This window comes from Mustela nigripes, chromosome 9 (assembly GCF_022355385.1).
Source record: "Mustela nigripes isolate SB6536 chromosome 9, MUSNIG.SB6536, whole genome shotgun sequence".
Taxonomy (NCBI): Eukaryota; Metazoa; Chordata; class Mammalia; order Carnivora; family Mustelidae; genus Mustela; species Mustela nigripes.
The window spans coordinates 67318806-67344915 of record NC_081565.1 but is presented as its reverse complement, the minus strand read 5'-3'; the positions used below and the strand labels follow the sequence as shown (position 1 = coordinate 67344915).

Genomic DNA, 26110 nt, shown 5'->3' with positions numbered 1-26110 from the left:
AAAAGTTCTTTTTTACCAAGGACTGAATTTCTGTGAAAGAATAATAATTTCTATCCCTTTGATAGAAGACCAAGGGATGAAATAGGAATCTTTTTGACAAATTCATGTGATATTTCTTAAAGATTTTATTTACTTATCTGTTTGAGGGAGAGAGAGAGAGCAAAACAGAGAGCAGGGGAAGGCGCAGAGGGAGAGGGACAAGCAGACTCCACGCTGAGCATGGAGCCTGACACAGGGTTCCATCCCAGGACCCTGAGATCATGACCCCGGCCGAAATCAAGAGTCAGCTGCTTAACCAACTGAGCCACTCAGGCCCCCTAAATTCAAGTGATTATTAATGAACTCTTCACTTTGGCAACTCTGAATCCCTTGGCAGCATGGCTAAGGGGAAATGTGATTGAGAAAAGCTGGTCATGTTTCTGAGAGTCATGTGGAGTATGGTAGCTGAGTGAATAATTCTTTGCTCAGATTGTTGGCTGTTGGGATTTATAGCTTTCTTTTTATTTTCATTTATTTTCATTGCCACACTGTAACCCAGGCCTAACTTCTTGATTAGGCCTTTATTAATTCAAACATCTAGTTGCTCTCTCTGCATCAGGGTGCACTTCAAACACACTGTGCATATTCCTACCAGAAAATATGTTGCTTATATAAAGCCACACCCTCCCTCAGGAACCTAGGATAGCTCCCACCTACTTATTGGATCAAATCTACTTATTGGATCAAATCTCTCAGCTAGTCCACAGGTGCTCCATGATCTGCTCTTATTTAACCAATGGAAACTTCTATTGCAACCCTAATCCTGCCCCCCATCACTGCACCCTGAATTAACCAGAGCAGGTGTATTCCTACTACCCGGCCTTCGTGCCTTGGCTTCTCCTTGTTTCTTAAGAGTTTTGCCCAACTTTGCCTCTAACTATTCAAAGAGATCCATTCTTCACATTTCAACCCAGCCCTTTTTCTTTTTCTTTTCTTTCTTCTTCCTTTTATTTTTTTTAAATCTGTGAAGTTTTCCTATAATTCCCACCCACATTAACTTTTCCTTCTTGACTTCCTATCCCTCCAGTAGGCAAATGCTTAGCCCTATTTTTGCATTGGCCTCTTGCATTGATCTTAGTGTCTCATCTGTAAGTTTTACGTCTGGAATGAAGTTTCTTACTTTTGCTCTCCAGAATGCCCGCTCTGCCACTCGGGCGTAAAGAACATTGAATTTGGAATAAAGAAGGCCATACTGGGTGTTTGGCTCTAGGACGGACCCGCTGTGCAGCCTTGGACGAACTCCCTGGCCTCTCTGAGCCTCTGTGTCCTCAGCTGTGGAATTGAACTCAGGAAATTTTCACAGCCTGTTTCACTGAGCTGTTTTAACGTTCGAATAAAACAACATGAAAGAGTACTTTATGAGCCTGAAAGTACTTGGAGAACAGGAGGCCCCAATATTATTGTAGTTGTGTGTCATAGTTAACATTACCTTGAACCACGAAAACGTATGTGTGTCACCTCGTAATCTTGAGTGTGACATTGCTACACAGCAGTGCTCTCCCCACGAAACATTTATAGCACATTTTCTTTGTTAGAGTACTTGCTACTTACCATACAATTTCGTTCTCCTTAGGGGGTATGGGGCAGGCATTTTTATTCCCATTTTACAGCCAAAGGAAAGAAATTGAAGTTGGACAGAGAATTTAAATAAATCGTTCTTGTCACATAGTTAGATATTAGCAGGGATTGGACTGGGCCTTCCTTTCTTCCCATTACTCCCTGCCTGCGATTTGTGGCCATTTTCACTCATCATGCCCCCTGTAACCATCCTGGGCCCTGCATAAGGAATACCTTCCTCCTCGTTTCCAACTTCTCTTTCTCCATGGGTGTTTTCCTCCTTGGCCTTCATGGGTTCTTGGATGGTTAGTGTGGTTTCATCTAGGCTTGTGATCCCCGTGCCCCTGCGTAAGATGACAAAATCTAAGAATATTTTGCAGTACCTTACCAACATCACTGGTTCAGTCAACCATTGCTAGGTGGGGGAATCCCACCTAGTGCCAGAGTCCCATGGTAGGCCCCACTGTACACTATTTCTCCTGAGAAATAAGGTTCTTCCTACAGTCTTGTCTGCCCAGGGCCCAGTGAGACTACCAAGCAGGGCTGGATATTTTTTAGCGATAGCCCCAGGGACAAACTGTCCTCAGCTCATTCCTTCCTCAACTTCAGCATACCATAGAATTTAACTTTGGCGTATTCTTGAATGGATTTGTTTAATATAATCTACTCCAAATATATGATATCATTTCAGTACTTTGGACCACGCCAACCCTGAATGTAAGTGGTTTGTATTAACAGAAGTTATAATCACATTCAGTATAAGTCATTCCCTTTGTAATAACAGCATTGAAACTCTCACAGGAGATAGCAGTTTCTATGAAAGACTGCCTTATAAAATCCATGGAACCATAATGGGAGCTAGATTTGTCTGACCCTCTCTAGTTTCCCAACAGGACCCCAAGACCCAATGGGTAGGAACTGTTCTCTCCTCTTTCAAGCAGTGTTATTGGGTAAATGTTATTTAGTTGTGTACTTCTTACAACCTTTGTCCAAACACAGAGCTTATATCATTAACTGCAAAATTTGGAAGCATTCCAGCTGACAGAAGCCCATAGAACAAGTCTTTATCATAAGACAGAGAGGAAAGGGACCCGAGCACCATGACTCTCACATTATAAATCTGCTCACAGCTCATAAACCGCCTTCATCACCATGATTCTTGACATGAATTCACACCCAAGGTTTTGCAGCTCACCAAAGATGGAGAGTGTAAATAGGCAGAAGACAAAAGAGATAAGTCCACTAGCTATGGAAGAAGGGTAATTTGACTTCCAGGGACAGACTATAGCAATATTCCATGGACTTCATATTACCTTAATCTTCCCTGCTTTCCTCCATTCTTACTCTCTTGAGCTATTTATTATATTTGGATGATAAATGTCTATAATGAGAGGGATCAGAGTATAATGAAAATGGCATTGTATTTAAGGACAAGCAAATGGGTTTTGGGTCTTGGTTCAGCTCTGGGAAATAAGCACTTTTATTGTGCCTTACTGTCCTCATTTATAAAATGGATAGGTTATTTAAGGTCTTATTTGAGCTCTTGGAGAACATCCCATCTGCTCTGAAGACTCCAAGAAGCACTTCCTTAGAAAGGTAGTGAAGATATTCCATCTGGACTGTTGAGCTGAGCATAACCATACCGAGAAGGGAAGGAGAGGTGGAAATCCTTAATGGGTAAGATTTCTCAATAGATTTCTGGAAGAGAGATAGTGTGTGGTCGTCATATGCATGCGTGAAACACAGTAGAAGAATCTTCATCTCAGAATATGCTGTAGGGGTTCTGAGGTGGAGGCAGGATTGCCCTGTTGTTCTCCAGGCTTGGAGCCAACAAATGCAGCAGGTAGAGTAGTGAGTATCTGTGGGAAAGGGCTTACACATACTGGGAGGGCAACTGAATGAGTGGTATGCCCCATCCCCTCCAATCTGGCAGAGAAACAGATAGCCTCCCATTATTTATCCTCAGATCAAAAAAAAAAAAAAAAATGGAAAGCACATCTATGCAGAAATTGCCAGATTGCCTTAGAGGATGAGGGCTAATAGTATAGATATTGAAGCCCCAGAGTGACATTCTCTTTGTCTAGCATGTTTATGCTCCTGCTTAATGGTCCACTTTTTGCGTATGTGTCCTAAAGCAAGGCCTGTTTATCTATGTGTTCTACCAGTGACAGTGACCCAATTCCTAAGCAATAGCACTATCTAAAAACAGAATTACTGACATAAGAGCTCAAGAAAACCTTACTAGCTACCCATCCTTACATATAAATAAAATTCAAGATCCATCATACACATGAGGATGATAAGCACTGAAAGAAAGGATCCAAAGAGAAACACTGACCTTGGAGGAAGCAGAAGTATTTTTGGAATCAGAAGAGAATTAGAAAAAAACAAGTGTTCTCTGACTTGAGATTTTTATATAAATAAATCAAAATCAGGTAGCTATGAAAAATAAATCTTAGAAAACATGAAGGAACTCATAAAAATTAGATACATGATGGCTGAACTGAAGGTTTCCATTACAGGTCTGAGAGAAATTCAAGAAAATTTTCCAGAACAAGAGCAAAAAGGCAGAGAGACAAGGCTGGAGAAGAAAAGACAAGGGACATAGAGAAGCAATTCATAAGAGAGAATTCATACAGTTCAACTGCATGAGAGGTGACAAATGGCTACTAAGATTTCCAAATAGCAATGAGAACACAGAAAAATGGTAGAGAGAAATTTAACAAAGAAAAAAACAGAAGTCAATTTCCCACCGTTGAAGAAGCCCCAGGCCTCAGATTGAAAGGTCTTCCAGGTCCCAACAGGATAAATGAAAAATCGACTGATTTGAATTAGACGCTAGGACAATCTTGATGGTAGGGGAGAGAAGGCATTTGATTTTGATACTTAGATACATCCTGCTTTGAATGGCCCAGAAGTTCTCTCTGTGACATTAGACACATCAAAAAGGAAATGAAGTCCTGCCACCTACTTAGCCTTGTGGCATAAAGTGTTTAACTGGTTGTATTGAAATAAACTGTTTATTGCTTTTCAATTTTTAGTCACATAAGACACAAATTGTAGCATATCATAAGTTGAACCACATATAATAACAGTCATGACAGAGTTGCAGTAAAGGTCAAGCTCAAAGAATATGTGAAGTTACTGGGGTAGAGTTAAGGGGGCTAATAGGCTCATGGTATACAGAAGAGTCTAGCATAATGGCTTTAAAAAGGTTAGAGTATGATAGACTATCAGTAGAAGAACTGAAAATAATTCAGCTCCCAGTTATTGGGAAAAGGTGAGAGATAGTGTGAGTGAAATCCTTCCCTTGAGTAGTGGACAATTGCTAAGTGTCTGAAATTGGGAAAACAGGAAGAAAGTGTACATATTGATTATAGTCATGGAAGAAATCTGTAGAATTCAAACTGGATTGAATCAGACACCCCACCCAAGAGAATGGGGTTGAGGATAGGGAAGCCTGTAGAGGGGTACAATTTGTTTCCATCATGAGTTCTTCAGTACTATTTGATTTGTTACCCTGTCCATGTATTGCTTTCCTTAATATATTCTTGAAAATTAAAAGATATGGCTTCTTTTCTAACATTCAGAAGTTCTGTTTGCAAACCTAATAGCCAAGCGATAAATTAGGTTAAGCCATACGAAATAGCTGGTATTTGTCACAGTTGGGCCTGCACAAATGGAAACTTCATTTAGTTCAACCTAAATGGCTTTCAGATTTGGGACTTTAATATGGACACGTCTTAACAGGTAGGTCCAGTGGACGAACCAGTCCTTGACAACCTGGCATTTGGGAAATATCATAATCAATTATGGCCAACATGGCCCTTCTTTCCAACCAACATTTCAAGCGATGATCAACTTACAATGGAAAACTCACAAGGCACATCCTCCAACACCACATCATTTACTCAAAGAATTTGACTCTTTTTATTCTAGATACGCTTAACCCTGTATTTCTTACATCTGTCATAGCCGTTTTGATATTCTGCCTTTGACAACTGTTATTTGTATATCTGCCCATCTTTTGAGGGAAAGAGCCATATTCTCCTGGGGAAGAGTACATGGTTCTGAAACCAGTCTGAGCTTGCCTTGCCCACTTTCCAGCTGTGTGGCTTTGGACAAGTTACTTAACATCTCCAGCACTCAGTTACTACATTCCCTAAAAGGAGACAATGATGTCTCTCCCCAAGTCCTTCAGAACGTCTCAAGAAGATAATGTGTGTACAGCATTTAACACAATGCTTAGCACACAGCAGAGGTGTAATTAGCATCCACTGACAACCTCTTCTCCTTCTTCATCCTTAGGCCTTCCACAGCACCCAATATAGCTCTCTTCACATAGATGCTTAAATGGTAAAATGAGGAGGTGGGGGGGGATTGAAAGATGCGACAAGTATCACAAAATCCTTTGAAGAAAATAAACACTAGTATTCCTTCCAAAATATGAGTTCTAAAATAAGCATATTAAAGAGGAAATATCATCAGACTCTGCTATGCATATTAAATGGACAGAAAGCCCTCTAGAAATGGAAAACTTTTGGGATGCACCCAAAAATCCTGTCACCCCTCCTCCTTCAGATATTGGCCATATATTGTTGGTTATGAGCTCTCCTGGAGTTGGGGAAGAGGCTAGGGCCATGGAAAGCAGCCCAAGAAGCTGGCATGGAATTCCGGACCTCATAAAATGCCCACTGGCCTCCCACTGTACCTTAAGCTAAGCCCTTGCTCCCTCTTGAGTATAGAGATTCCCTCATAAAGATTCCAGTCTGGGAGCACCTGGGTGACTCAGTGGGTTAAGCCTCTGCCTTCTGCTCAGGTCATGATCTCAGGGTCCTGGGATGGAGCCCCACATTGGGTTCTCTGCTCAGTAGGGAGCCTGCTTCCCCACCCTGCCTTCCTCTCTGCCTACTTATGATCTCTGTTAAATAAATAAATAAAATCTTAAAAAAAAGAAAAAGACTCCAGTCTGCATTTCTGAGGTTGGCTCAATGGTTCCACAAGCCTTTCCTGAGCGACCCACTTGCCTAGCACTTTGCTTGTCCTTCCCATCACCATTGATCCCATTGTGATCTAGAATGTGTGTGCTAAATTGTGCACACCAAGAAGACAGTCACTATGTTTATGTTAGACACAGGTCAAGGAAGCCCTGAATGCCCACCAGTCTGAGTTCAGAATTACCCTCACCCATAGCTAAAGATGTGTTGCATGATGGGAGCATTCACATCTGTGTACGTTGGAAAAACCCAACGATCCTTAAGAAGTCAATTAGGAAACTGTAATGGCTACCAGTTGAAGTTACTGAAGGGGGGAAAGTTTGCATGGGGAGGTCCCAGATGGTAAGACAGGCACCAGTGTCGAACCCTCAAATGGAGGCTTGTGCATACAGCTTAGGAGGGGGCGCGGGTCATGAAAGGGATGTTTTCCATCCCTGGGAGCAGAAGGAACATTAGAGGTCAGGGACACAGGGTCAGAGGGGCAGACAGATAAGACTTTCTTGCCCACCTGCCAGGATTTCGTGCAATCACTTGGCATAATTATTCTTGAAAATATAAACATTGCCGGGGCTGACTGACAAGTATTGTTCCAGCAGGGAGGGCTGTCAGGGCAAATCAATCCAACTCCACCACCTGCCAGTGTGTAAAACAGATATAATTTTGGCTGTTAGGGGCTGTCAAAGCGAAGGATGTGCCGTATGTGTATTTTGAAGTGTGGTGTTCCCTTCCGTCTCACAGCTTGAAAGATGGTTTCTGGGGCTTTCCCCCCTTCCCGGATGTTTTCTAGAAGAAGGTTTTGGATTTGAAGTTCAAATAACCCCGTCACCTTTATCCCTTGTGACGTAGAGTTTCAATAATCTCCATTCCCACTCGTCTCCCCCAACAGCTGCCCTGCTCTCATTCAGCACGGGGTCTAAAATTTGGTTTAGGATGGAAGGGTCCTTTGCTGCCGCTGGATGTTGTCTGAGGCAGCCACGTAGCTAGTTTGGTGCCCTCCCAGGAATGTAAAATTGTTTGCCAGAGTGTCTTGCCCGTCACCGGACCCCATGGCAGGCTTAGCTTAAAAGCTTATGAAAATTAACTCATAATTTGGATCCAAGCTTCCTGGTCTGTGCTTAATGCGCCCCTTGGGAATCCCTGGAAGTCCTCCTTCAGTGGCCACATGCTGCGGTAAGCAGCAGAGCGAGGCCCTCAGAAGGCGACTCCCTCAAACTCTCTATTCTCCGGCTCAGAATGTTTCCATACCTTGCGCACTCTGCCCCCAGTGGCTTCCCCCGGAATCTATCCTATCCGTTTCCTCCCTCCCTTCTTCCCATTTACTTCTCACTTAACTCCTGTGCCCCCAGCAGGCTCACTCCTGGCCCTTTCTCCTGCCTTTCGCAGGTGTCCATTTTGGTCCCATGGCTCCTTGTTCTCTGTGTTGATCGCCTAATGTGTTCTAGGCCCAGCAGCGGGTGTGGGGATATCACATCCCCAAGGCATTCTTGAGCATGCCCCTAGACCTTGGTTTTTGTGCCATTCTGATGGGATACCATCATACCTTGCACTGTTTTCTCTGATGGTGGCTCTCGTGCTATGTGTTCATTTCTTACGAAGATCACTATTTACTCTGTGGGCATTGTTGAGGACGCTGATCCCCTGTGTAAAATCCATTTGGTATATTCCTTCAAAAACTAAATGCCATGAAGAATCTCACTTACCATAAGGATTTTTTGAGCTTTTACTTCTGGATCATCCACATTTTATTAAGTATTGGGTTTCTCTTTGGTTTCTGCTGCCAGGAAGCTCGGATCCAAATTATGAGTTAATTTTCATAACCCCATGGGACCCCTAGAATCTGCACATTTGCATTTCTACTTAGCACCTTGTCTTGGCCTTCTATTCCACTTTTCCTGACTCGAGTTTTTATTTGGGTGTTTTGCTTTTCTTTGCATGGTCCCATCAAGTACCTACAATCCTTTGTGAATGAAGCAAAGGTGTTAGGAAAAGATATGATAGATATAAGCATATTTTTCTGCTCCTTGAGATTGTGAGTTGCATGAGCTCAGGGATTATTTTGCTCATCCTTTTCACTGGGCCCCAGAGAAATGCCCAGGCTATAGTAGGTGCTTAGTCAAAACTTACTGAACTAAACTGGCAAAAGTCGACCCACCTATCTCTAGATAGAAAAAGTCCAGTTCATCTGGCTTTTCTTTCACTTTGTTTTCTATCAGAAGGCCAAGGCAAAGTAGAACATTGTAGTAGAGTAAATTTTAACTCTGCCTCTTATTGGTTGTACAGCATTGGATGAGTTACTTAGCTCACCTGATCCTCTTCTTTTTACTTTAATTTGAAAATGGATGTAAGGATACCCTACCGGATTACTATGAAGATTGATAATTCTTGTAAACCTCAGCACATTTTCTGCCCCATAATAGCAATCTGTGCATGTTAGGCCCTCCCCGTATCCTCATTTCACTGGAAATAGCACTTGGGAAAGGATAAGTGGGTTGCTCTATGACCACCAGTAAGTCAATTAATTGCGGTGTCATCTGTAAAATAAATGTAACTGTTGACCTCATTCGGGGAGATATGAAAATTAATTGATGTTAATGCACATTGGGATTTTTTGTTGAAATGTATTTAAGAAGAGCTCAGGATGAATCCATGTTCTTTTTCATCATTAATATTATTTATGAATATTTGGCCTTATCTTGTCCTGGTGTGTTTTATGTCTGTGGTCTTAATTGCATTTATTTCCAATTTAGCACCACCTTGTATTTTGATAAAAATGTAGATGAAATTCAAAACCATAGTTCCAGTCTTTCATGCAACTTTATTTTTACAAGGTGGGTGATTTTACCTGTTTCAGTAGGCTGCCCGTGAAACAGACATTAAGATATTTAGTAAATGACATTTGTTCATCCTATATAAAAATCAAGTTCAAGCTTTTTCCAAGGCATTTAAGTTTCATTTCTCACTTTTTGTAATTGTCTTATTTTGTTAGCAGTTTTCTGATGAAATTCCTCCTTACGAGAGGCTTGGTCCATTTCAGATGAAACATGTGAGTGTTTCAAGTATTTCTGATAGAGGAGATATTAACTAGATGCAATGCTTATTTTCACTTTAATGCCAGGAGGCCCTGGCTACCTTGGGTGGGTCTCAAATGGGGGCCTGTGTTAGAGAGTCCGGGCTCAGTCACCTCCTAGCTGTGTGGCCCCGGGAAAGATGCATCACTGTTCTGAGCCTCACTTGTGACTACCAAACATGAGGAGGTTGAAGTTCTTTTTGCTATCATAGAACCCAGTCCCTTGAGAGAGAACTGCTGAGGCTGACCCTATATTCGGATCTGTAGGGAAACAGAGAGATCGTATCTACTGTAGAATGTTGTCTTCTAGGACATACTACTTTTTACCTTTCTGCTTCAAAGTTTAGAATAGTCTTCCTTTTAACTGTAGATCACTTAGTACTTGGCATATATTAGAGATTTCAATTAATGACTCAATTTAAGGGTCATAGGCTAAGCGGGATATATCCACTAGGCCAAGGGGCTTTCTATGAAACCCCATTACTGAGGAAATTGGAAGAATACATTTTCAATTTCACCTTTAAGTGGGTAGTTTTATTTATGTATTTATTTCATTAGTTTTAGATTTGGTAGTAATGGATGTAGATGGAGATTAATACTTCATCTATAGCCTGTGTGTCTATAGAGATTATCTGCTTCTGGGGAATATCAATACCAGGAATTTGATTTAAGCCATCTGAACCTGCAGGCACCTCTGTGAGCTACTGGAAGTACTTGGGAGGAAACACATCTGTCAGGGGTTGTAATGTGATACTAACATGAAACTGGAGATCTACTCAGTTTTCTGGTCCTCAGGAAGCAAATGGCCAAGGGCACCAAATTTCTATTCTGGAAAATTCCATTAAAGGCAAGGATGTCCAGATAGTTTTCAGGCACTCATCTTGATTACCATTGCCAGTCCTCAGTTTCTCTCTGATTCCATAGAGTAGATTGAGTTGTTCAGTAATTTAATCCTGTGCTTTGTTTTCACTGTATTGGGGGACGTAGATCAGTCTGCAGTGCACATGACTTTGGTGTATTTCCATCTTGCCTTGATACCTCCTTGTCTTCTGGCAAGGCAAGTTTTAAAGAGAAACTTTTCTACAAAACTTTTTTTTTTTTTTTTAAATCAACTGTTGTTTTGAGTTTTCCTCCAAGTCTAGGAAGACACTGATGCTAGAGTTTGTGTTTTCATATTTTTTTTATTAGTTGTTCATGTTGGGTTTGAGATGATTTTACTCATGTCTCAGGAGCTAAGAACAGACAATTGACTGACTCCAGAAAAAGAAGCATGTAAAAATTTTACATGCTTACCTGATAGCTTATTTATCATTGGGATCTTTAGACTCACTTCAGTCAGAATATTTTGAATCAAATGAATCTAAGTGTTCACAGGGCCCATTAACAGTGTGATTCCCAGTGCTCATCCACAGCAAAATCAAGAGCTTGTGAGGAATGTGCATCAGTGCATTCCTTCCTTCCTTAAGACAGTCTTGCTCCCAGAGAAAGTCACCTTAATGCCATCCAGACAACCAACCCAAACCTCCCAACACCTGGCTCTTAGCTGCACCAATAAAAGACTCAGATGAATGCAGCCCAGTGTTTCTGCAACTTAGGCAAGTTACTAAGCATCTTTGTGCCTTGGTTACTGGGAATGATGGCATGAGTAGGGTGGAAAGGGATAGAGTAAATTGGGAGATCAATGGGTAAGAGGAGTAATTAGCAATGAGGGAGCAGAAGTGGAGTAGACTGCTGGATCCTTAAAATAGATCTCTGAGATTGCTGGGGCTCTGGCAGGAGAAAATGGGTAGTGGTCAGAAGTCAGGCACACGGACCCCCACGTACCTGGGGAAAGGTTGGGGGTGACCTCCCTTTGAGGCCATGGAGATCTTCGGGGCATAGCCAAGATTTTGTATGAGTCAAGGAGGTCGAGGGAGACCTAAGGAGAAGTTGGGGATATAGGGAGCTGGCGGGTGAAACGAGGCCAGAGGGCCCTGTGGGAGGGTCTGTAAGAGGGGTGAAGAGATGGGCACTGATGAGTGGTGTTGGAGTAAAAGGTTGAATAAGGAGGGATGCCCTGAGACGTTCTGAGGACTTCCAGTGGTGATGGAGGGAAACAGGAGATGGGGCAGGTGGGGACGAGTCCCAGTGATCTCTTAGAAGAGATTGGGAAGAAACTCTTAGCTCAGTGATGTGAGAGCTTCAGGTTAGTTTTTGTCCCCACCCCTGACCTCGGAGAATTAGGCTGCTTTAGTGCCTACATACTGCTTTCAAGGTCAGCATAGGAAAACTGGTCCCATCGATTTTAGTTTTAAAGGTGATAGAATTGTGGCTTTATCCATAGCTTTATAAACTTCAACTTATTCTCTACTTATAAACTTCTAACTTCTTCTCCTGTTTGGAAAAATTTTAATAAAAGAATAAATAAATGGAAAGAAGGAAAGAAAGAAAGTGTAAACCAAAAGCAAAAATAAATAAATAAATAAATAAATAAAGTTAAATACTTGCCTTGATTTGGTGAGAAAGTAAATCAAGTGACAATTTAATTCTCAATAAACGTGTGACAACCATGAAGTTAAATATTAGATTTAAATATGGCAGCTAATTCTCTGTAAGAATTACGTTTGTCTCTTTATATGGGCACTCTACCTAATGAACACATTTCTCTTCTCTTAAATTCAGCCGTTGCTACTGGAGCATGAGAAATTAATATACGTTCTTATATTCATTAATACTGTTGCTCATAAAAGACCTTTTGATTTTTTATCACCCTGAGTTCCCAGAGGCTCATGAAAGCCATCATAGCTCCAAACCACATGAATTATCAGGGGAAAAATCCTATTACAGCAAAACCTTAATCACTGCTTGCATTTTTTAAGAAATTGTATCTAAAAAGAAACTGCAGAGCAGATCCATCAACATAGAATGAATAAATAAGTGGTGGTATAGTCCTTTCTCTGTATATTATACAGTAGTAAAAGCAAAGGAATTGCTATTATACACACTGTAGCTCAGTGTAACTCAATCTCAAGGACATTGTTGAGTGAAAAATGCAAGACGTTGAAGAATACACACTGTCTGTTTCCATTTACGTAGCAAAGTCAAACAATATCTCATTAGGGATATAGCATTAGTAACAAACCTATGGAGGAAATGATTAACACAAAATTCAGTCTAGTAATTACCCCCGGAAGAGAGTGAGAAAGTGGATACCATCAAGAAAGAATATGGTAGCATAGTGGCGCTTTCACCATACTGGTGATAGTCTGTTTCTTGGGTGGAATGACAGGTTTATACTATTTAAATTACAGAAATATGCTTAGTATTTCCTTTTGTTTTCAAAGTTCAGTTCACATTCAACGGGGAAAAAGGCTTTTAAGAAAGATCATCAAATTAAACCACAGTAATAAATCTTCTACGGGCTCAGCACCTGAGGCATTACACATGATTATAGAAGATAGACAGGGTTGCTCTTAGTCTCAGGGTGTTTACAGATGTGCAATAATTGTGAGATAAGCAAGAATTCAACTAAGCATAAGTCGTGATGTACTATGAATTCAGAGAAGGAGGTCTTTGATGGTCAGAGCTGTCTTGGAAACCCTCTCAGGAAGTGAGAATTTGAACTGGCCTTTGAAGGGTAAACTAAACAGGAAGCTGGGAGAGTATGTTTACTTTTTATTATTTACATATTTCTATTTCTCTTGCCATGTGTAACACAGTTTACTATGGAAAAGCAACTTCGTGTGTGTACTCTGGATTCAGACAGACCCGAATTCAAATTTCAACTCCTCCATTCCCACGCTGAGAATCACCGAATTTTCTCCAGACTCAGTTTCCCCACTTACAATATACAAACAGAGATGCTTCCCAGGGATGTGGGAGTAAAATGAGAGAATACCGTTAGGGACACGTTCCAAGCTCCAGAAGTCTTCCCAGTCTTTCTTTAATACCGCCATTCAGGGATGAGGCATCCTGGAAAGAATGGCGGCCAATGACCTTGTCGAAGCCTGGGCTGAGGGCTGAGCACTTGACAGTCAGGGGAAAGAGGAACAAGCTCCCATGACAGCTCTGTCCTCCACAGAGTCTCCTTTTGGACTTTCCACTGGCTCTGTCCTTCTGAGCAATGCTTCGCTCTGCTCTCCTCCTTGCAACGGATGGGCTTCCAGAAAACCTTGGCAGCCTCCTGCCTTATTCCTCAGGAAGGCGTATAGATGAGTTGACATGGGCCGGGTCCACTCTAGACAGGAGGGAGAAATATTTTCTCTTCACGCCATGCATCTATTCTTGTCTCTACTTGGCTTTGGAGAGCCAAAACTAAGGCATGATCTTAGAAAGGGCTCAGGAAACCAGCTGCAGCATGGTCTAGACATTTCTGGAATGAGAAAAGAGTCTCAACCCTGGTCAAGTCCAGCTCACCAGGAGGACAAAGCTCTGATTAGCCATGCCCAGATCTTGCCTCTTCCCTCTGTTTCCTCTGAGCCTCCCCTCTATAAGTCTGAGGCATCTTAACAAAGAAATAGAGATTCCTGGCTCTTTCTCTGCCTTTCCCCCACGAGAAACATGACAAACAAGTATATGCAAAGCATCTGGCTTGTGAGAGGTCTGCTGTTAATATCTCATCTTTTCCCATTTCTCCCTTCTCCTAAGTTGGGAAGTTCATTAATGACATTCTGTAGCCAATGGGGAAGTCACTTCTTCAGTTCTAGCGAAAGTAATAATTGAGCTCCGGAGAGCACGCTGTGTAACCTCCTTCCAGCTATTTGGGGTGCACAGTGAAGATGGGTACTGAGCCTCTCTTTCGGTTTACTGGGGCAGAGGGGAAAAGCTCAGGAGGCGGGCCCCTGACTCCCACCTTCCGCCGTCACCTCCGTGTGCATCGATTCCAATTTCCACTCTGTCTTTGTTTTACAGTTGTTCAGCACATCAAGAGACATAACATTGTTCTGAAAAGGGAGCTAGGCGAAGGAGCCTTTGGAAAAGTTTTCCTAGCTGAATGCTATAACCTCTGTCCTGAGCAGGACAAGATCTTGGTGGCAGTGAAGGTAAGAGAACACTCCAGAATGTCTCATTATCCGTGGTTGCACTCACGTGTGGAAGTAACGTTATTTCATGTTACAGTTGGCCAATTCACGAGCAAATTATGTCTGCTCCAGTGGATGTGTTTGAATTTTCTGGAATTAAGTGGACAGTGGGAAGGGTGTTTGGGGCACATGTAACTGTTGGAGCTTCTTCTCAGGGGCGACCCACCAGTCCATGGGCTGTGGAGCGCTCTGGGCTATTCTTACAAGTCAATGTTAACTAAACACTGAGTGGAGGTCAGTAAGGTTTGACAGAATTCCCCCAGACACATATTGGAGCCTCAGTCTGTGTCCTTGGGATGGCTCAGTGCTTGTGCCAAGCTCAGCTGTAGTTTGTCCTCAGTGGGGGCCCTAGGAGGGAGACTGGAGTCCGCTTTTCCTCTCAGCCCTCTGCTCTGCTGACTTCTACTGACACCTTACCCTGTCCCTCCCGAATGTCCCCAGAGCCCCAGGATTGCATACAGGGCTGCATGATTCCGTCCTGCGGTAGATGGCATCTCTCGGGATTCCAGCACCCCAGGAGACACGCGGTTTTACTGAAATAATGGAGGCTGAAAGTCCCTAATTCCCACCACTGCCCCCTCCCCCCAAACTCAAAAAGGAGACCTGGTCTTCAGTAAGATAAATGTTACTGGAGGGGATGAATTTTCCACTGAGCTCTCTAAAACATAGGAATTAACAAAAATAGCACAAAAGACTTCAGCAGATCTTTTACATATGCATTGTCAAAACTAAAAAAAAATCCCAACTCACCAAGGTATTGAATAATATATGTAAAAGACTTAAAAGAGGCCTATATTTATAAAATGAATTAAGTGGCAAAGGAATATGGGCTTGGCTAGTATAATAAGATGTAGCTTCTTGGCTTCATGGAAGATGATTGGGTTTTCTTTGTTTCTGCCAAACAGAATGCAGCGTTCATTTACTAGTTACAACCAGGACAAGCTTCATGTTTAAAAGTCAGCTGTCTATTCCATTAGTGCTGTACTTTGCATCAAAGCATTCTACTGTATACATAATAGGTAATTGAGGAGAGAGAAACTTCTGGAACTTACTCATCCTGTGGACTAAATACACTTTCTGTTAAAACCCATCCAAATGAAGAAACAGTGCATTTGCTTCCCGGATATCATCCCAACCTGAGTGGCCCGGAGGCTCTTAGACGCTCACCAAAGGTTTCTAAAAGCTGCACTTTGGAACGAATAAAGGACAGAACTTTCTAGGGAGGGTAAATGTAATATCAGTAAACATCGTCTCACTAAAGCTAGGCAAATGGAGAGGGAGAGGGAGCCAGAGGAGAGGAGACAGGAAGATGCTGGACAGATGGGAGGTCAAATGGGGTAAAAGGTGTAAAATAAGAATCCCTCCATGACTCGGGCGGTGTTGGGGGGAGGGGTGGTTATTCCTGCTGTTGAGACTGCTTCCTCTTTTCTTTCATTTACCCAGAAAGTTTATTTTTTAAAGCACAAAATGTTCAGAACATTTGGCAGTGTTCTCTCTGCAGTCTTTGCTTTCCTCTGCTGCTTTTTCCCCTCACGTTGGATAAATGGGACCAAAAGGTGCCTCTATTTTTGTAGATTCATAGACTGATAAAATATGAGCGCTAGAAGCAGCTTAGGGAAAATCTGATCCTAATCTAGCCATGAGTTATATGCAAGGACATTGAAGACCAGGGATTCCTGTTCTGGAGTCATGTTTCCTCCTACTGATATCTGGAGGCCCCCTAGGGACCTAAGTCAGGCCTTCAGATTCTGAATTCAGATTCTTGATTCCTGGGGTCACAAGGTGAGCATCTTGGAATGTGAGAAAATTCAGGGAGATTAGGGAATCCTAGATGACAGTGTAGGAGTAGCTGAGGGACCTCAGCCAGATATATAGAGAGAGGCACCAAATTTCTTAGTGGGGAAAGCCTTTCATTTGAGTGTTGTTCCGTATTCTCCGCCTGCTTCACTGTTCTCTGAACGCCCTTGAAGAGAGGGTGTTCCCCAGCTACATTTGGGTCACCGTCAACTCATGTGTCGCATTTCCTTCCCAACACATGCTAGGACAGGGTTTCAGGGCCTGGGCTGGTCCTGGCCAAGCACCAGACAGGGTCAGTGAGGTGTAAACAATTACCCTGTCCACACAGCCTGCCGCTCCCGAGGCTCATCTCCCACTGCCATTACCGCTGAGGCTTCTCCCTGGTTTGAATCCAGTCACAGCCCGAATTCCACCTTTGACGAAGACGCAGGACCTGGATCTCTCGCCAAATAAGTTGGCAAATTCATGACCTCCGGTGAGCGCTTGTGAAGCAAGACTGCTAGAAACAAACCAAACCAAAATCAACCAAACCAACAAGAACTTGAATTTTCCCCTTTATCAACTCCTGACTCTTTGTGGGCTCCTTCCTTCTTGTTGAAATTTAAATGAAACTGTTATTTCAAGCCGAGAGGACGAAAACGCCTGCAGCTCAAAAATTCATTTCAACTTCAAGGTCGCACACCTAAAACGTCTCCTCTCCACGACCTTGCCTGTGAAGTCTTGTTGCTATCAGAGGCTTTGCTTACATTTGCCTGTATGACTTCTGGCTTCAGAGAGGGTGCCCATTTTCACTTTCTGGGATTCAGAGGTTGCAGCCCCCACTGAGGCACAAGCCAGACCTTCCCCAGCTCCACAACAGCTGGTTCACAATAGCATACGGACCCCTTACAGAGCTGCTCTCCCCCAGCCTGACCGGCCGGGGGCTGGCCAGCTGGAAGTGTGCTCAAAGACTAGCCCCTGAACCTTGGAGGAAAATGTCTATGGTTCAGTCCAAACCACAGTAAAGCAAATTTTTCAGGAAGGAGACAAACGGAATGACCCTTCCGGGGCCCCGCCCAGCCTGTCACCTCTGAGGAGTTGCTCCTGGAGCTGCTCCTCTCCCATTGAAGGTACCCAGGGATGTTTGACAGGCTTTCTGCCTGTTGCCTAGCAACCCCTGCAGCATTGATTATGCGTCTAAGAAATAGCAGCTATTGTCCTCTTTCCTTCTCTAGAAGGAGCTGACTGGTTTGAAATCCAGGGCTTTGCACGCAGACTGACAGATGTCAGTTTCCTGTAAATTGTGGCATCGCCTGCCCCAAATGATTTTAAGAACTTGAGGGATCTGCAGGAACCGGTTTAAGATGGACGTGATCTGAAGGCACTCAGGAGCCCACATGGGCTGAGCGTCCCTCTCCCATTAGACTATCTCCCCGTTTGGGAGCCAACCAGAGTGACCTTTTCTTGATAGTTTTTGGATGACCTTCGTTTTTTAGTGAAATGGATGCAACAGCTAGTTTTTTCCTCTTACGCTGAATCACAATTGCAGAACCCATGAAGAGGGTGAGAAGCAGAGGAACCAGTCTTTGATCAGAATGAGTTACTTTACCTTTAAGTAACTCAATTACCAAGGAAACGTTTCATGGTAGTTTCCCTGCATTAGCTGTGGGTGCGTTAACTATTTTTGGCTCTATCCAACCTGCATTTCGATAGCTGCAATGCCTACAACATTTTCCTCTACTATTTCCTGCACGCTGATTTTTGTTTTTTAAATATAGCCACAAGTGCGCGTCGTCGGATTCATGGCCTCTCCTCCCCCTCTCTACTATCTCAGGTGTATTTCTAGAAACACAAAGATGCTGCATGCAAGACAGACTTTGGAAATTATATAGAACCCAAGTCTCATGTTTTATAGATGAGAAATCCGAGACCCAGGGAAGTCGAGTGACTTCCTTGAGGTGTAAGTTAAAGCGAGTGAGAGGCACCCTACAGGAACATTTGAGACCAGGAGTGGTGAGATCTGACTTCAACAAGCACTTCCTTCCGGATTTTTGCGTTTCGCGATTCTGAATATCTTCTTGTTAACAGAAGAAATAATGCTGATTTTCTTCACCAAGGGTTTTGGAAGAGTTGACTGATGAGTGCTCTGGTACATTGCCGTTCTGCAGACCTAAGTAGCATCTAACATGTTTTGCCATTCCTGTGTCTGGAGAGCCCAGCCTTAGCCCCTCTGTCCACACAGCTGCCATTAATCCATCCACTCTCTGTTCAAGTTGCTCCTCTTAGGAGAGAACTCCCCTTGCCTGCTCTGCCAGCTAGGTCAGACCTCCCCATCATATCCATTAAGGCATCTGTACTTGTCTTTTATGGCATTTGTCAAGGTTGTTAATTCTATATGTGTCTGCGAGCTTATTTCATCAATGGCATGACTGCATGTCTCCTCCATTAGAGTGACATATCCTTGAGAGTGGGAACCATGATTTTCAGCACATTGTCCAATATCTAGTAGCGTGGAATAAATACTTGTTGAATGAATGAGGGGATGGCTATTAACTGATGTTCTTTAGCTTAACTCCCACATTTTGCCAACAAAGAAATGGGAACCCCTAGAAGACGATTGACCCATCCAAGGTCACGTAGGTTGAACAAGGGCAATTAATGTCAGATCTAGGACTAAAACTCAGGCCTCCCCAACAGTCTGATGCTTGTGATGCACCGCATTTTTTACTTATTGAATTTTGCACATGCCCTGGTTGCTCCAAGTGAGGAAATTCAACATGATGCCACTTACCAAGTAATACAAAGGAATGTGTTAGTTGTGCTCATCTGTATGTAAGGTTGAGAGACACTTTGGCATTTTTCTGAGTAGAAATGCAATTCAAGGAAATAGGTGGAAATAAGGAAAACTGGATTCTGGAGTGAACATAAGCAAAACATCATTATCAGCTTTGATAAGAACAGTTGTGGCATGCTCATGGGAAACCTCAATCAAGCTGATTTAAGCAGAAAAGGAAATTTATTTGATGAAGCTAATGGAAAACCTTGCTACTAGTGTCCTTGCTTCAGGTACTGCTGGATCCAGAAAATCAATTCTCCGTGTATGTATCTCCTGGCTCTGCTTCCCTCTGTATTGACTGTATTCCCAGACTGGTTCTCTCCTTTCCACTGTGGTAAAGACTTGGCAGCAATGGTTCTGGGCTTAGATCCTGCCATCCTAGCAACCCCAAAGAGAGCTCCTCTTCCCCAACAATGACACCAAATTCCAAGGGACAGCTCTTACTGGCTTGTCTTGAGTTGGGTCCCCAGGTCCTCTGACTCACTGAATAATAATCTGAATACCCAGGCCTGGGTCACATACACATCCTTGGAAATGGAAGGTGAGGTCAGGTCTACATGACACCCAGAGACTGAATGTGGGTAGCCATGGTTCCCTGAGGGAATATTAGAGATTCCATCCCTGAAAAAAGGGTGAAGAGCTGTTCCTCCTGGTCTGTGGACTGCTCAAGAAGGAAAAGACTGTGTGTTCAGTGATTCCACTCCATCTTCACACCAGGCCACCTACCTGTGGCCCAACCATCCAAGGTCATCACATGGCACAGATGAGGCCCTCTATGGAAAGAAGCAACTAGCGCCAGTTGTCTCAGAACATGGATAAGGCAGAATAAGGGCTCCAAAGGAAAGCTCGTTCTCTTCTGTTCTGAAACAGTGAAACAGTCCATAGACAAGAGAAGGAATCAAGAGTTCACCAAGTCCAAGGTACATTTATCTCTAAGACAGGGGGCTCTTTTCTTTCTTTCATTTTAGGATTTTTTAAATTTTTATTTTTTTGTGGCAGTCACCTTATCAGTCCTTCCATCTTGATTAATCACAAAGTTTCCCTCCCATTCCTCCCTCTTCCTGTGCTCCCTTCCCACTTCTCCATGGATACTGGCATGGGAAATCCTTGTCCCCACAAAATGGAAATGGAAGATGACAAGATGAGTATATTTAAGAGAACATTCATTAGTGCTGTCCCAAAAAAGGAGTTTGTGTACCTTAACAGGACACAGTGTTGCAGAAAATGCTATCGACTCCCATCTTTACAAGTCTCTAGGAATAGAAATCATCCAACTTTTAATAGTGGCTCATTAAAAGCTTTCACTGTCTTTATGGCCCAGACATTGTTTAATAGATTTCTATTGTACTTTAGTGTAAGCCCATTTTTTCCTGGTGCGTGCATGCATGTGTGTGTGTGTGTGTATGTGTGCGTGCACACACATGCTTGCATACATGCACACTCATGTAGGCTATAGGAGGGAGAGTGACATCTTCCTGGTGAGGACCTCTCCTGTGCTTGAGTCTGGTAGGTTCCAGTAACTACTTTGCCCCATCAATGTCCGCTTTCCAGAAACTTCAACTTTTAACCTGTGATGGGAAGTCTGTTTTTTGTCTTGTTAAGTGGTCTTATTAACCCTATTTTCTGGCTCGTCTCCAATTCATCCCCATCTTCTCAGAAATGCTAAACCCCAAACAGTGCATTTCACTGGAATGAGGACCTCTGGTATTGAACACAGCTGGAGACTTCATTTCACACTTCTGTATCTCTGGAACATGGGCCTCTCTCTCAGTAGCTGTGCTGCTTTCTCATTGGCTTTAGCATGATAACCCAGATCCCGACTGAGTCCCAGTCTACCATGAGCCATCAGCAGCTTTAGTGAAATCAGCTCCCATTTTTAATTGTATTTAAAGCCGGTAAATATACTGCAGCTCTCCTTACTAGAGGACAACTTCTATTTCATTCCTTTGAGTCAATATCTCTCTGTTGCTACAAATTAGTTTCATGTCTTCCAAAGACTTAGCATTTATAATATGCGACTTGATGTAATATGCACACAGAAGCCGTCAATTTCACCACCCAAATTATTGCAAGCATTTTAAGGCGTGTGAAATAGGACTTGGCCTTGCGTTTCCCATTGGATGGTCGACTCGTTAGATTCCAAACTGTAAGAGTTAGCGTGGCTGTGAAAATAAAGATAGCAGCAATCAACACCCTGGCTATGAATCTTGTATTTGAAGCTGTCACTTGGTACATAATTAAAGTCCTCGCAAAGGCCAGTTACATATGATCGAGTTGATATACACAGAATGTTGGTTTCTAGTACACAGTGAGCACTGAGTGTGATCAATTTTATTTTCATATAATCCTTTGTTAATTTTTACATTTGTCAGGATGAAGGGGAGCCACCTACTGAGCCCTCCTTGGTTTTTAGGATCTTCTTTCTATCCTGTCTCTGAATTTATTACAACGTAGTCTTCCAAAGTTCACTATTGTAAGAACTTGATAAAAGCTTCCTCTCTATTCTTCAGAAGAGACCCTATAAGTTAGAAGAATCTCATAGCACTGGGACTACAGATTACTCTAAACACCTGGCTAATAGTTGCCCAAGAGAACCTTATAAGAAGGTAATCTGCCTTAATACTATTTCAGTCCAGTCTTGTTTTCCAGCAGTCCCAAAAGTCATGTTGACCCACTGATAGCCTATTGAGGTAACTTTTATGGAACAGGGTTGTCCAACAGAATAAAATGAGAGCCACAAATGCGAGCCACATTTGTATTTTTAAATTTCCTAGTACGTACATTAAAAAAGTAAGAAGAAGCAGATGAAGCTAACTGTATTCATACATTTTATTTAACTCGACATATCTAAAATAGCATTTTAACATATTGTTGATACAAAAATATTAACGAGATGCTTTATTCACTGCAAGTTTTCAAAATCTGGTGTGTATTTTATACCTACAGCACATCTCAATTTGGATTAGCCATATTTCAAATGACCACCAGCTGCATGTGACTGTTGGCTACCCTGTTGAACAGTGCAGGTCTGAGAGATATCAGAAGAGTCAACAGGCTCCATTAGCGACAGGTCTTGCCTAAGTGAACCTGACCCAGAAGAACTTAGGCACATTGACAGTCATTCTCATGCATCTGAGTTGTTTCCCATGGGGGGTTACTCACTGGCCTCTGTTTTAAGCATGGTCATGGGCACTGGGCACGATGAGGTCTTACCATAATGATCTCTTCTTTTCTTATACTTCAGTTTAACTTTGTTTCTTTGATGATAAAAATTATAGGCAAAGAATATAAGATCAGTACTTTAAAAAAGAACGCAATCTCTATTTAACCTTGTGTCTCCTAAACCACCTGCACTTTGAAATGCATGATCATTTATCCTATCCTACAGCATTCAATCACACGGGTCATTTCCAATAAGCTCTCTTGCCTCTCCTACTAGCTTCCTGTTAGTTAGCCTTAATATTTCATGGACGCATTTGAGAGGAATGTTAATTTTCCGTTCATTTATTTCCCCTGACTTCTATTTTGCCTTCACTAGTTTCTCGGTTCTGTGCTGAAGTTTACCGCATGCTGTTCAGTTCCTCCAACTCTGAATCTGTGTGTGCTCAAGGCAGTAACTCACTGTAGCTCTGGATGAGACCTCTCTCTTGAGAATGTCTTCAGAAAGGGCGGTAGCTCTGAAGTGTCAGGAAATTCACCAGGAATAAGAAGAAACGAAGCTACAAAGCAGACACCAGGAGTAAGAAAATAGCAATGCTCAATGATGGGGCAAATATGCCTGTCAAAGTGGAGGCGATTGTCAGTGAGGGAAGCTGCCACCTCATGTCCATTGCCAAGGACTAGGGGAACCAGCCAAGCCTCCCTTAATTGAGTAAAATGACAATCAGCCATGGTACGAAAACAGAGATGATTTTTATAAATAGGGTTGATAGCAGGATTTTTCCAGCTTCTGATTGCTGTCTGGCTATGGTTCCACCCTTAGAAAAAAATTCTGTCCTTCGAGTGCCAAATTCAGAAGATGATTTTGCCCAACTTGTTACTGCCATATTTTCTGAATCTCTTAAAATAGATTTGAATCATAATTTAGAAAAAGGACCCAACAGGCAAAAATGGATGAGCACATAGGATGAAGCTAGGGTTTGGGAGATGCACTTGCCCCACGAATAGTGAAATCTTTCTTAAATCTTTCTTAAATCTAAAAATTTTACTGAAGCATAGCTTCTGACATTACACGGAGAATGGTCTCTTCCTGCAGTAGATTCCTTTGGGGAAATGGAAATGTTAGATGCTCGTTAGCTCTTTTCCTTTGGTGTCCTCCCCCCAGAGAAAATCCTGTCTTCTCCCCATCGCCTGACTCTCTCTGTCTCTCTCTCTCTCACACATGTACATACACTTGCGCACACACTCACAGACACACAGTCTAGTGTTCTTCAATCAATGCTACATAGCTAAACTAAGAAAAGAATTTACGTACAGAATTTGTTCCCGTCTTGCAGTGATGGCTTAAAGGGCCTTCTCTAACTCACTGTTAACGACAGGCCGAGAAATAAGCTATCTCAGCGACCCAGGGCAGCCTCTGAGTAAGGACTCTTGATCTCTGAGAAGACACCACAGGCTTCAAAGGGCTTTCAGAGGGGAATGGGGGCTGCCTCCAGGGCCCGCTGCTCTCATGGTGGGCCATCACCATGCCTTATCCATGCATCTTTTGGCCTCCCCGGATCTTCGTGTGAGCAAATCAAATGCAGACCTCGTTGTGGTTTTGATTTCAAATGTCGTTCTCTACCAGGGACCCTGGGAGGCATCTCAGCTTACACTACCTCACTCAGTCCTCCCGGTGACCCAGTGAAGTCGACGATCTCGTTTCCCTCACGCCACAGAGGAGAAAATCAGAGTTCAGAGAGGTCCAGAGCAGTGCCAGAATTTGAATCCAGATTTTTTTTTTTTTAACTCTAAACTAGAGCACCTTCTTTTTGAGTACCACCATTGTGAGGACCTGTCTTTTGACTAGAAGGAGAGCACAAACATTTCTGGCCAGCCCGTCAGGAGCCAGTGACTCGGGAAGTCTCCTCTTCAGCCTTATATCCTCCTGCCTCCTTTCTCGGCCTGTACCTGGACCCACGGACCACCTTTCCAGAATGCTCACTTTTCATTCCTTCCTGGTGCTCTTATATCTCTAGTTTACATAGAGCTCGTGGGTCAAGGGTTCTTTTATTTCCCCAACTCTGGATTCTGCTGTCAAAGGAAGTATTGGAGATAGATGCTTACCCAAAACCATAATTCAAGTCCAAGGGTAAGAGACGTTCCCATGTGTGTATTTTGTTCCAGCCAATGGCAACATCCATCTCCTCCATGTCTATCTGCTTGCCTTAACTATGATTTTTTTCCTACCTAGGAAAAACCACGGCAACAACCCTACCAAAGTTTTATAGCCTCTCTGAGTATTTGCTGGACCACATCTCACTTTTCAAAGCAGGTGCTCTGAAGGGACCCTTCTCAAAACCACATACTAACGGGAGAATGGGGAACCCCACCACCCAGCCCTTTTTTTCAACGGGTATCTCCAGAATTTGGCACAAGACACCACTGCCTGTAGCCTCAAGAAAACTCTAGATATGATTTCTGTCTCTCTGGGTCAGGTCGTCCCTGGCGAGAAAGCTTCAAATCCGGCTAAAGGCAGTTTGTGAAAATGCTAGGTTGCAGCAGAAAAGATTTGGTGACCTTGTTGTTGCCTCTGTCATCTTAATGTTTCCTTGTCACTGAGGTAAGGCAGGCCCTGCCTATTCCTCCGTGCACTCCTGTGTGGAGAGCGGTCCTGGGCAGGCTAAGTTACATAGCGCGAGCTCATCGTGTGGCAGACTCGATGCTTGATGACAAGCCTCTTGCCCCCTTTGGGAATGAAGGACTTGCTCCCTCGCTTGCTGAGAAGGCTGCAACCCGGGGCGGGGGGGGGGGGACTCAGGAAGTCCACTCAAGGTCACTCTCCCCTTCTGGGCTGGTCTCCATTCAGTGGTGGGCTGGGATAAGTCTCTGAAGGCCCAGCCCCCTTACTCAGGGCAGCTCTGAAGGGTCCTCCTAAAGGGGTGGACAGGGCTTTTTGAGACTGCATCGTAGCTCACTGTCCGCCCTGCCCAGACCCTCCCAGCAGGTGTTAATACCAAGGGTGTGTCCTAGTGTCCTAGTAAGTGTGTCCTAGTAAGTGTCTTGGCTGCTAATTTCCATGCCAGGGTCTTTTCCTCAGAAACTAGCATGGAAACCTTGACTTATGGCATATCCCAAGGTCTAGAAGCTTCCCAAGTGTGGGGTGTCTCCCCAAGGAGAGCAGAGTCAAGACAGCGAGCTACAGTAGGACCACCAGGGGCCTGGCAGTACTCTTTGATCCTGGACATAGTGGATAGTCTCAAACTCATTACACTTCTGATGGAGAACAGTGCTTTCATTCTGCTCCAGGGTTCAATATTTTGTGACTTAGGGATGCTCACATTTTCCATCTAACACTGGTAAGATCTGATGAGTCTCCAGAGAACAGGCTCATGTACTCACATGCCACCTTTACCAGCAAGAGTCCCAAGGGCATCCCTTCTCCTTGTCCCTTAACTGTGGCTGTCGTCACTAATCACTACAAACTCAGGGGCTAACAACACAAACGGTTTGTCTCATGGTTCTCGTGGTCAGATGCCCAAAGTCAGTTTTACTAAGTGAAAGGGAAGGTGATAACAGCGCTGGCTCCTTCGGGAGGCCCTAGGACAGAAAACATTTCCTGGCCTTTTCTGGTTTTGGA

The 26110-nt window shown here is 43.2% G+C and overlaps 1 protein-coding gene across 3 annotated transcripts in view; it reads left to right on the top strand.

Moving 5' to 3' along the window:
* The window catches only part of NTRK2 (neurotrophic receptor tyrosine kinase 2), a 324764-nt gene that overhangs the window by 224162 nt on the left and 74492 nt on the right, over positions 1–26110 (top strand). For all 3 annotated transcript variants that reach the window (XR_009406303.1, XM_059411760.1, XM_059411758.1), the window contains one exon: positions 14551–14681. Coding sequence is in view for 2 of the 3 variants with exons in the window: in XM_059411760.1 (XP_059267743.1) it covers positions 14551–14681 (131 nt within the window). In the remaining variant the exon portion in view is untranslated. The remainder of the gene's footprint in view (positions 1–14550; positions 14682–26110) is intronic.